The sequence below is a fragment of the Branchiostoma lanceolatum genome, chromosome 3 (assembly GCF_035083965.1).
Source record: "Branchiostoma lanceolatum isolate klBraLanc5 chromosome 3, klBraLanc5.hap2, whole genome shotgun sequence".
In the NCBI taxonomy this organism is placed as follows: domain Eukaryota; kingdom Metazoa; phylum Chordata; class Leptocardii; order Amphioxiformes; family Branchiostomatidae; genus Branchiostoma; species Branchiostoma lanceolatum.
Window position 1 is genome coordinate 21066191 of NC_089724.1, and position 12365 is coordinate 21078555.

Consider the following 12365-nt stretch of genomic DNA (forward strand, 5'->3'; position numbering starts at 1 on the left):
CTGTCATAACACTTCAGGCATTTTGTTCCTAATCCTACTAAAATGTCAGTACATGTACTTGTAATATTTATTCTTCTAGAATACCCCTCATACATTGTAGATACAACTTTTTGCAGCCGAAACCAATGTTCTTTTTTTGCTTGCTACAAATCCCATAAATCCATGAAGATCAGCCAGAAGATTACAGCTCCATTAATTAATCTCCATTAATTGAATGCAATTTTTCATTCACAACATAACTATCAAACGCTTTGTTATTTCCCTATGTGAAGGCTACTCCTTCCATGCACTGAAGTCTGGTTTGATCAGCCCAAATAATTTTGAACCAAAGCATCTGATAGACTGTTACAGCTGCCACAATCAACACCACACAACAAAGACAACATGACATAGAAATCTCTGGTAAAAGGAGAGATTTTATTGGAAGTCACATGGCGCATTTCTTGCACAATCTGCTGAAAATAAAGCGCACATCTTTATGATGTAATAATTTAAATCAAGATTAGTCTAGTACTGGTACAAAACAAAAAACTACTAATGAAAATGATTGCATGTGGCTACCTTGGCAGACAGACACAGGTTGGGCACTGGTTATTCTTCCCTGAATCTTCATCACTGTCCATGTTGTAGGATCAGGAGGTCCATTGCTAGCATGTCTATCACCAGGGCACAGTGTCAGACATGAAGTAATGTTCTGAAAGGTGGGCCAGGCAGTGGGAAGTCACCATCACTAGGTAATGTTGCAAATTAGAGTCACCGGTACCTTCGGTTAATTTCGTGAACTTTGTCAACTCAGTTAACCTACAAAGTTACCAAAGCAGTTCATGGGCAAAACAGGTGCTATGAAAAAAAAAACAGAATGAAGATTTGGTTTTAAAAAAACTGTTCCCTGATTGATTGAAATGACAAAATGGTCAACATCAGAATGTAAAACAGTTTGACATTTGACAACTTTGCTGCAAATGAAACACAACATCTTGTATATAAGCAGTGAGAACTATGATTACAAGGGTGAGTTCTATACAGAAATGTGCATTGTTAAGAATACGACTGAAGGAATCTAGAAGTCACAATCAACTTCCCTACATGCAGTGCTCAGTATGGTCTGGAATTATAGTTACATGTATACAATACAGTCAAAAGTCTTGCAGAAGGACTGAAGAAATAATTCACCAAGCAGTCTATCACATCTTTAGCACTCTACAGGTGCCATACAGCACCAAATTTGTAATGGTTAAACTTGTAAGTTAGAGTGCTAAAGCTGAATAAATTCAACTGCTTCATACGTGCCCAACGTGTGTCTGCACGTGCACAGTTACAGTGAAAATGTATGGCAACAAATGAACGGATCAGATAAATTCACACAAATATCATTATATCTTCTCTGCACAAAGTCATCAAGCTCAACACAAGAAAGGTTGGTCTTCTCATACAACGCACAATGTACATTTGCTCCAAAATTTCATCATCACATATTTTTCAACAGTTTAATTTTTTTTGTAGTAGTAGTTGTTGTTGCTACTGCTGCAATCTCCATATGTACAATTTTAATTGCAAGATCTACTGAGTCAGAAACCATGTCAGATATGTCTTGCCATGCATGTGGATAATGGTACAAGAACAGTTGTGCAGGGTTGCACCAAATGGCCTGCGTCATTTCATTACATGAGAGAGTGGATTGGTATGCCTCAACATATTCAACATACTCACAACCCGTGTACGTGGCAATTGTACTGACTTGACAAATCATGTGGCCTGAACTTCCAAGTTCTCTTATCCTTTTTCTGCACCACGTATACAAGTCCTGTATCATGCATCAACACATTATTGTCATTGAGACAGTCTCTTCCGGGACAACACATCAAAATTAGGGCCCTTCACAACTGGAAGAATATTTCTTTCAGGTTCAAATAGGAACTACACTTCAAACTTAGTCAGGGCACAAAACAGATAATATCTGTTTCCTTTCTTGTTAAACAAGAACTTTTCAAACATGACAATATTCTTTTATCCCAATTTTCCAATATCTCTTCCCTTGGTAATAATATCTCTGGTTCATAAACTGGACAGCCAGTGTTTTATAATCTACTCCATGTTGACACATCCAACATGGTAACATGCAGGTCCATCAAGCGCAGGGACACATGGCATCCTGTATCATACTATCCACCTGGGAATGAAAATACTGAGGGATTGTCGCAAAACTTGACCAATTTTCTCCTAACAGACTTGTATGTAAAACATGTAAGGCTCCAAAAAGGCAGTCTGCCTATTTGTTAAGACTTTGTTAAGTTCCTGAGGTGTGGTTGTCATCCTAGGGATCATGTACAAACAGTAAAAGGGATCTATGGGAATCCTCTCTGTCAGGAATAATAGTAAAGTCTTGACACAGTCCCTCAATGTTCCTCATCATACAATTGTCTCCAAAACAAAAAAATTCCAACATTGGGAATATATTCATACTTTTTTTCTGGCTTGCAAAAGACATATCTTTACCCTAAGCTAACACTAAGAAATCTATGGTTGTCTTTCTCAGAAAGTAAGGAGAGGTGGACTAAGACTTCTGAACAGTACGTGGAGTTGACATCAAAATTTTGCCTTTCGACAAAGACTAATTCTCCACTGACCACAAAGCTCCCCACTTTTCCCCCGCCTCGACACTTCTACCTTGTGAGAAGTACACAATTTGATAGCACTCACATCAATTTACCTAACCAAAAAAAATCAATCAAATTTCACTGCTTTAATTACCAACAAAAGAAAAAATATAAACCGAAAAGAAAGCAGCTATTCTCGACTCCTCTGCAGCAAACAAAGGTTTCACCTTTTTCACTTTTCCGTGAGAGATTTGTGGTCAGGGAATTGAGGGTAACTGACCAGGACGTCAGGGTAACAACGGAACAGGGAATCTGGGGTAGAAGTGGGGCAGGCGGGGTTTCCGGGATTGTCACACTTTGTCCTTGTCCTGGAAGATGTACAAATTGTTAGTGGCGGCTACGGCGATGATGTTTTCTGTGGGGTGCCAGGCGGTGTGGAGGATCTTCTTGTTGAAGTCTAGACTGTCCACGCTGATCTCGTCCTTCTTGCGCTTCCCGCCCGTGCACACCCTGCGTGGCTTCAGGATGCACTTTGGTTTCGTGTTCTCCCGTGACGCCTCCAGCGTCAGGTCACGTTTCGTGTTGCGGTCGAACATTCTGAAGAAGTTGTTGTAGGAGCCTGTCATGATTTGCCTGCAATGAGAAAATATTCTTAACACTGACACACATCATTTCCAAGCTTTATTGATTTGAAATACAGACAGTAGGCACCCATCTGAGTAATGAGGCTATCGTTTTGGCTTTTAACGTGATTGAGGCACCTCCTCGATCACAGGACCCCCATTTTACGTCCCTTCTGAAAGATGAATGCAGCTTCAACCAGGATGCCCTTCCACGGTTCTGAACCCGTGTCTCCCAGTTATCATCTACAATGTATTGGAACGAGGAGCTGAGCTGTGAGGTTGAGCTACAGGGACAGTATAATTTGTGTAAAACATATCACTATCAAAGTAGAACACATCCTAAGATAACATGCTTGCCGTCAACACACATATTGTAACCATCAGAAATAGTCACCAAAATAGCATCCTTCATTTAATTGAGGGCCACAGAGGTGATGACTTACGTATCATTTCCGTTCCAAGCACACTCAAACTTGTCGAAGATACAGTCATTCTCGTACAGTGAGCAGAGCTTGCTACGGAGATACTCATGTACTTGGTATGTCTCAATCGGTCTGGAGTCCATTTGAAGGTCCCAGACCTGAAACAGACATAGGTATGAACTGTAGTACAACATGAGAACAAAGACCTTATCCTCTTCAGACTACAAGCACTAACATAGAACTTCGGAACTTATTTAGAAGAGACAAAGTCACATGCAAGTTACAACAGTATGGTGCAGTCAAAAGGCACAGAGAATGTTGTAAAACATAATGGCAGTAGTAGTAAAATCTTGAACATATTTTACACTACTCTACTTTTTAAGCAGACAGGATGGATATGGTTTAAAGTTAAAGATTGTGATCTTAAAAGTTAAAGAAAGTCATCTTAAAAATAGTTCACTACTACATGTGAAACGAAGCTTTGCCGTCAGTTCTATAAGTATATATCAAGTGGTGGAGGCAGCTACATATCAAAACATGAAAGTGAAGATTGAAGCCATACAAACATGCTTGCAGACTTGTAGTTTCTACTCACCTTAACTGACAAGTAGTCCCTAGAGATGAGGTATCTGCCACTATGGGAGAATTTCACATCGGAAATGGATGATATAATCTCTGAGAAGAAGGAACGGTTGCTTGGGTCTTCTGGCTCTTCAAACACTGTGGCGAGATAACAGGCACATCATCGCAAATGTCTTCACGATATTGCACACACATAGAACAAGGTTAGATACATATAACCCATTCTGTTGAACTATACATGCATTCTTTAAAGAAAAATTACAAAAAAAGTACAATTGATAGGAGTTAATTATCATGATAGAAGTTAGCACACCTATGAAGTGCTGTACTTGCACAAGTTCATTTAACATAAGACGATGACTTAGAACTAGTGTATGTTATTGGCCAAAAGGAACCCTTGTAGAACTACTCACTTTTTGCATGTTGATCGCACAGTGCCCTTTGCCTCATGTCACATAACCTAATGGTGCCTTTGCTACTGCTATAGACAAAGACGTTGCACATGCTGGGGTGGAACTCTGCTGCTGTGATGACTTCTGTCAGCTCCTCCATGTTGGCTGGCTTGATGTCGACAATATCTAGAGGAACACTGGTTAAGGAAGGGTACAGGGGTATGTGGTCTTCACTTTACTGCATTACTGTGCCACGAGCAACACTCACAGGAATTCTAATAGCCTCAGTCTGATATAAGTAGAAATACACTACAGTCCATCAGTGCAGGAAACAGGAAGTAAAAACAGTTATCACTGTTTATGACTTCATGCACATGTACATCTTAACAAGTTGCCACTGTAGTGCTTTCAACAAGAAGGTACTACTTTTCAATGTCATTATGAGAGAGGGGCATGATGGTATTGAATATCAGAATATCACTGTTTATGACTTCATGCACATGTACATCTTAACAAGTTGCCACTGTAGTACTTTCAACAAGAAGGTACTACTTTTCAATGAGAGAGGGGCATGATGGTATTAAATATCAGAACAGCTATGTTCAATGGTGTACCTTCTTCAAAGAGCAACAGCACAGAAGAAACACTCGAATTGTAGCACAATCTTCGTAGAAAAGGATACTAAAACTTCGGTCTGTGATTTCTAGATGCCAGAGGTTGATTCTGAGGTCGTCTCCAGACAGGAAGGTTTCATGGTCACTATTTAGAGATATGGAGTTTATGTGGTACGTGTGCGCATTGGCGTACACCCGGCGGGGGCTGGCTTCTACTATCAACTCGGTGGGCTTGAAGAAGGGTACCTGCAACACAAAAAGAGTATGGTAAGTCATGTTGAATTTGTAACTACAAAACCAAACTTAATATAATGCTGGTATTTCATGAGCAGAAAGAGAATTCCTACATTTTTACATTCTTTTAGCATGACCACTAGCTAACAAAAAAGAAAAGAAAAAAGAAAGTAACTGTATATACATAGGTTAATTGTGCAATGACACTTAATCCAGAGTCCAAGTATTGAGAAGTCACAATAATTCCACAGGGCTCACACAAGTGAACCCAAATGTCACAGCGGAACAGGTGATGGCACTGAAGTGGATGAAGACAATTTCCCATCAGATCAGATCTGATGGGTGTACATGTGACAGGGGGAGGACCTCTCCTGAGAAAACTAACCTACCCGCAATGCAGTGATGTCATTTGGACTCTTTATACGCCCTTCGTCGTCCTTCAGATTGAAGCCGTCTGGGCGCTTGTCCCGCTCTGTGATTTTCCACAATTTGACAGTTTTATCTGGAAAGAAAAAATCAAATACATTTTACAGGTATATTTACTTCAAAATATCATAATGATTGTACATTTTGAGTTTTTAATTGAGTACACTGCTACAGCTTCCCAATAATTTGGTAGAGGTAAATTGGTTGATTATGAAAAGTGGAATGTGCGTAAGTCCATTCCAGCTTATCATGCAAAATGCCTTAGCTACCCTCGCCACAACTGCAGGAATGAGTAAAAAAAACTCTATTCCAGCGACCTTTAGTCCCTAGTCTATCGATGAAAGAAATCGATTAAAGCTTTATACATATCTTGTGAGATAGCAGAAACAGTCAATAAGACTTATCTCTAGTGTCTCATGCCACACATACCAATCAAGATACTTTTCAAGGCTTCCACCATTTTGTTTGACACATGGTATGAATGTCATTCATGCAGTCAGTCTTTTCCAACTTGTTTAGATGCTGGTTATATGATAGTGATTGTGTCAAAGTCAGGTAATACCGTGTTAGATAATGTACTTTAAGATACATACTACTACTACCACCATATGGAGTTTGTATGCCATCTTCATAATGCTATGTGTAAATAACCATCCAACTCTTTATAAATAGACACACCAGACTATGAAGGTCATCCCATAACTGATTACTCCTTTTGTCTCTGCAATAACCCAGAATCTTTTATGTTCAAGGTTACTCCAACTAACATATGATGTTACCCACAAGGTAAGGCCATGTTGATTTGATTATATGGATGACATCCCCTGGGATCCCAAAAACTGATGCGAACGTGTAAATAACACATGACTTAACACATAGAGAATGGCACACCAAATCATAGATTCTTAATTTTTTTATTTCACATCTTCTTCTTTGACCTTCTTCGACATTAGTATCCATTTTCCGAAACATCTGTTTGCAATTTACAGCATATATTAGTTCATTTTGTAGCTGGTTGGTAGAAAACTTTTTCTTATTTTTGGAAATGGAAGAATATTGATATGCGCGCGGATGTCATCCATATAATCAAATCAACATGGCCTAAGAAGACAGGGAAAAACAAGGCATTGGCTAACATGAGGCAACGGCCATTATACATTTACAGTGATGCTTCCCCAAGGAACACCTGACCTGCCAGAAATAGATGGTGGTAATGAGGCAGAATTGGCCCTGCAATTTGGCCAGGACCCCAAGAATTGATTGTGCTGTAAACAAGAGGAGCTAAAATCCCCCAGAAACAGGTGATGAATCCACCATTGACAATAACCGGCATTAAACCCAGTTTTCAGCCCTCCAACTCATGGGCACAACTAGTGGGAAATCTAGTTTCTAAAATTGAATATACAAGTAGAAGTCAAACCTGTACAAGTGACCACCTCTACATAAGGACCACCACTCTTTTTGGTGGTCCCTTAGATAATTTTCCTCATTGACATAAGCATCAAGAATCCTGTCTATAGTGACCACCTTTCCATATAGACCAGATTTTGCCAGTCTCTTGAGTCTTCTAGAGCAATTTTGACAGTATATCCCAACCTTGATAATCAGTTATCATCGAACAATACTGGTACTAGACTGAATAAAAGTTCTACACAGGAACTATGCGGCTTCAGATGTCTTACTGAGGGACGACTGCGGTGTGAAAGATGTCGGTTAGCTTGAGGAATGAATCCACTCTACTATATACAGTTATCATCGAACAATAACTATAATCTATGTGCTCCACACCCAAAACGCCCCACAGACAAGTATTCTCCCTGTTCCTTCTCCATCCACACAACCTCCCCTGGTGGAGCAGATTTATTAACTTCCACACGACCCTGAACCACTCGGTAGTCCATGTTGTAAATCTCTTAGTAGCTGAAAATGGAAAGAGGAGTACACTCTGGAGAACGGCTCCCATTGCCAAGACCCTGCTGGTAACTCATAACACACAGGATTATTCACACACACCTGCAGACTTACTAAGTGGGTAAGATTGTTGTTGTATGATTACTTGGCTCAAATTCCAATAGGCCCGAAACAAGCACCTAATGAGTTTCATCTCTATGGGAGATAGCTAATAATGATGTCATCCTGGTACTGATGCCTATATTCACAGCCAACTAAATCCTTTGATATGAATTATATCAGGCGTAGAGAAAAGTTTTAAAACATAATGGTTCTGATTGGCCACTACGATCCAGGACCTTTTGTCCTGGATTCATCCTGAATGTGTCCTGTTCAATCTATGGATTATTTTTCATACGCAAATGACTAATATTTCCATGTGCCAAACATTTTTCAGTTGTAATGTTGCTTGATCATGTGAATTTTGTTACAGACGATTTTTGGCTAAGTGAGTAGAGTCAATTCCACATCACCGAGAGGGTGTTTGTTGCCTTTTGTTCTAACATTTGCAAAACCTTTGTAACAATCTAAGGGAGATAAGTGACTGTTTAGAACAATTTCCAACATTCATTTGATGTTCTAAATAGTTTCTGCTGTGTTCCAACATGTTAGACAAATTTCTAACATTGCACATGTTATTTGTATTATTTTCGAAACTGTTGGAAAATAGGTTGATCATTTGTTCCTACATGTTCCAACATTATAACAACATGGTATAACTGGGTCAGTGGGATGGGAACAGGGAAATTCACACATCCCTTCAAAGTATAGGGGATTAGGCCTGGGTGCCATGCATAGACACCCCAAAACAAAGGTCCAGACGTGAAATCTAAAAATATACATAGGCAGACAATAGAGTGCGATTAGCACCTACTTTTATGGGGGCAATAACCCAAATCTACCATTTGAAAAATGATGCAAATTGTTCCAACATGTTCAAACAGTGAAACAATCACATAGATGTTTGAAAATTGTTCTAAATAAAGAGATATTTGTGCAATTACTTTCCAAATAGTTCCAACATATATAGATAAGTTCAAACATGTTCAAACTTTCATTCTTGATTGTTTGAAAAAATTTAGAACTATTTTGACTGGAACAGTCTTTTATCTAAAATTGTTTGAACTCACTAGCAATATTACCTGAAAACCCTCTCGGTGACATGGAATTGACTCTACTAACAATACTTTGGCACATTTTTGTGTGTTCCATAAAGCAATAAAACGCACACATGATTTTACATGCTGGGCAATTAGTATGCATGGGTGGTGGTGTCACAAGGTGTAATGAGGAAAATATAGAGTATAACCTACCGTTAGTAGATAGAAGGCTATACGCAGCATTCTGTCGAGGTAACCATCTAATTTTGTTGATTTTCTCTTCTATTTCTAAGCTCTTCAGGTAGTCGAACTCTGGTTCGTGGCTCTGGAAAGTGCTGTAGACGTTGTACTCTCCTCGTCTGGGCAGGGACTGCTTCGACTGGCGGGAATACAGATAAACACATGTTGACAACAGCAGGAGAAAAATGACTTCTTATTTACCATATGAAGAGGACCTTAAACTATAAAACTAGGACTGAAATAAACTGATGTCCCAGATCATTTTGCACCTGAATTTGTGGACTGTCTTCTTCAGCTGATAGCCTAGACACTACCCTCCTCCAATTGATGCCTATCTGTTGACTAAGGCCTGATTTACACACAAATTTTCAGAAAACGCACGTGTAAATCCGGCCTAAAAATAAACTTGCCTTTCATAAGTCCATAACATAACCATGCCTGCTAATCCATGAATGTCTTTTCTTGGTTACACACTTATGACCCATGTCAAGTCTCCAGAGACTGTCTTTGTATACTTGCACTTCTAAGAAGGTTTGTCAAGTAAGGTCTATCTATCTGAAGAAGGGCTTATATCATTCATTAACATATCTAGTTTAGGTGTAAAACTTGTTTCTGACAGATTTTTCCTTAGAAACTGACGAAAGATAACGGATGCTGTCTGAAACGTCTGACTGTTTTGAAATTTCATCCAGTTGCTTGAGTAACTATTTTTGTCGAAGGGCTTATGTCATTCAAGCAAATTGATTGCAAAACTATGTCATTTAGCAATGTTTCTCATCTGCTTATTAATCAAACCAATTTCCATGAGTCATGTAGTAGGGAACATGCGTGTACCATTAACTATTTTGATATTTCATGAAGAAAGTATCTTCTTCCAACTTGATGGGCATATCACACCATTAAAATTTCATGATTAGAAAAACAGTTCCCTACGGGTCTTCATGGGCTTAAGAAATATGTATACCCTATTGACAGTTTGACACTATTTTATGCTTCTCTGCTACATTATCTCTGCAGTAGCTACAGACAATGGTCAGGGGTGAAAAAGATGTAGCAAAATAATATAACAGCCAATGTTTTTCTTCTGGTAAGCAACGTAAACAGAAATTGTTTGGCATCCCGAAATGTGTTGGCCAATGGCGACATATCAAATCCGTAGTTTTGTTAGTCTCACTTTATGACCTAGGTATTTACAGTAAAATCTACAGTACAAGTACTTTATTGGATACTTGAATGTTCATCACAGGGCCGTTAATGTTGCAGCATGTGGGCTGATGACATTTGCATAGGCAGTAACCCAGATGGCAATGGGACCAGTGGGAACATATGGCTGTCATCATTACCCTAAAATCTAGCCAATATCTATGTAAATCATTCCTGCTTTGTCCCCCACCTCTACAGGGTTACACGCTTGACATCATATAGCAAACATTGGTTTCAGCTTCAACAGAAAACATTTTGCTTTGTGTAAAACCATTGCTACCAGAAGTGTAGGAAAGGTGTTGCTTTATCCCTTCAAAACATGTTTCAATCAAATGTAATCATTTAATTTTTACAGGCAATACAGTCCCTTAGATTAGAACAGTATGCAAGTGCAATTCTAAAATTCCCAAATATTGATGTTAAAAAGCATGAAGTGTGATGTATTAACACATGAAGGTCATGGTTAGTCATCTGGCGATGGGGCATGTCATTACCCCCTCTATCTCATACAGGTAGTGATTATTGCTACGTCTATAGGAACCCACAGACACGATGTCTCAGCCATCTTCTTAGAAATCCATATATCTACTACGCAAGGTCTGGGTCAAGAAAAGATAATTTCTCGCTTTATAAATCTTTCTGCTTTATTCCTTCTACTCGGAATTTCAAACTTCCGTACACTCTTCCATACAACTCACCTGACAATGCAGACTATAAATAAAGGGCGATGGGTGCATGACCTTTTCAAAAACATTTCTATGTCTCCCTCAGATAGTATCATCTCTCTGGGATCTGCCTACATGGAATACGAACTACACATCACGTTCCGTAAATATCAACAGCGGGAATGGACGCAGGAAATGGGGTCAATAAATCTCCTGCGTCCATCAGGACTGAAACCTTTGCAGAGTTCTACGCCCACATACTCATGGACAATCAGGACAGGTCGATAATGCAGACCTTCTCAGCCGTGAAAACAAAAAAAAACACCGATCAACCAGTCACAGCCAAGGAATGGAGGACACTGCGCCCAGCCCCTCTTTAAAGCACACTTCCTCCATCATCATCTGCCATACTTTACAGTCAGAAGACCTAGATCCATACAAGTTGATTGAGTTTATACTTAACAATGTGGAAACATGAGGTGAGAATTGAATCTGGGTCTCCGAGGCACATGCTGGCTTTTCAATGGGTAATTAGGCTGCACTTAGGTAGAACCCATCTGACTCCCTCCTGTCATCAGCAGATGCACTGCCTCCACTGTTAGTCACTGCCTTTCCTACATTCTTCATCAACATACTGACAATTAAAGCAAGATGTGCATCAAACCTATGATGCATGCTTTATTGTGCCAGTATAATCAGAGTATGATGAGACTCTCTGGAAGAATGAGCCCTCCTCTTTGTAATGTACATAAAAATGTCACACTCTGATAGGTGGTGCTGCATAAAAGAGAGGCATATATACCAAGGAGCTGCCATAACAGCATGTTATCACCTTGACATGGGACTTTGTAATCAGAATGCTTTTTAATGGTCAACCACATTATAACAGTCTATTTCATACAATAACACTCTTATGTTATTTTCCCCTCATTTAAATCTCTAGTGTGTCAAATGATAGTATCAGCTTCCTTGAAAAAAAATGTTGCAGAATTTTCAGACTCAGGGTTATACGGGATGAATACACATTGCAAGTATTAGTCTGGTAACGATACCTATTGTCAAACATGCAGCCATCTTGTATTTCAAAGTGTCTGTGTTAGACATTTTAGGATTTACTACTGAACCTTCAAAAATGTTGTAATTAATATGTTAATATGATTTGACCACATGACTGGCAGGTAAGATGTTGATTTCTGCCTGCTGTTGTGATACAACATGTACATAAAAGGTCACAGGTGCCTTTGTAAGGGGTCACCTTCACACCCGCTCAAAAATTCAGCGGTGGCTTTCCAGACGGCAACATGACGTCAATGTCTT

At 39.3% G+C, this 12365-nt stretch overlaps 1 protein-coding gene across 9 annotated transcripts in view; it reads right to left on the bottom strand.

Moving 5' to 3' along the window:
• Positions 1-866: 866 nt before the first annotated feature.
• Positions 867-12365, bottom strand: part of LOC136430979 (serine/threonine-protein phosphatase 2A 55 kDa regulatory subunit B beta isoform) — a 33741-nt gene continuing 22242 nt past the window's right edge. For all 9 annotated transcript variants that reach the window (XM_066422137.1, XM_066422134.1, XM_066422135.1 and 6 more), the window contains 7 exons: positions 9154-9319; positions 5854-5966; positions 5299-5476; positions 4638-4802; positions 4238-4362; positions 3664-3800; positions 867-3230 (listed from right to left, as the gene is read on the bottom strand). In XM_066422137.1, the coding sequence (XP_066278234.1) occupies positions 2948-3230; positions 3664-3800; positions 4238-4362; positions 4638-4802; positions 5299-5476; positions 5854-5966; positions 9154-9319 (1167 nt within the window). In that variant the 3' untranslated portion in view covers positions 867-2947. The remainder of the gene's footprint in view (positions 3231-3663; positions 3801-4237; positions 4363-4637; positions 4803-5298; positions 5477-5853; positions 5967-9153; positions 9320-12365) is intronic.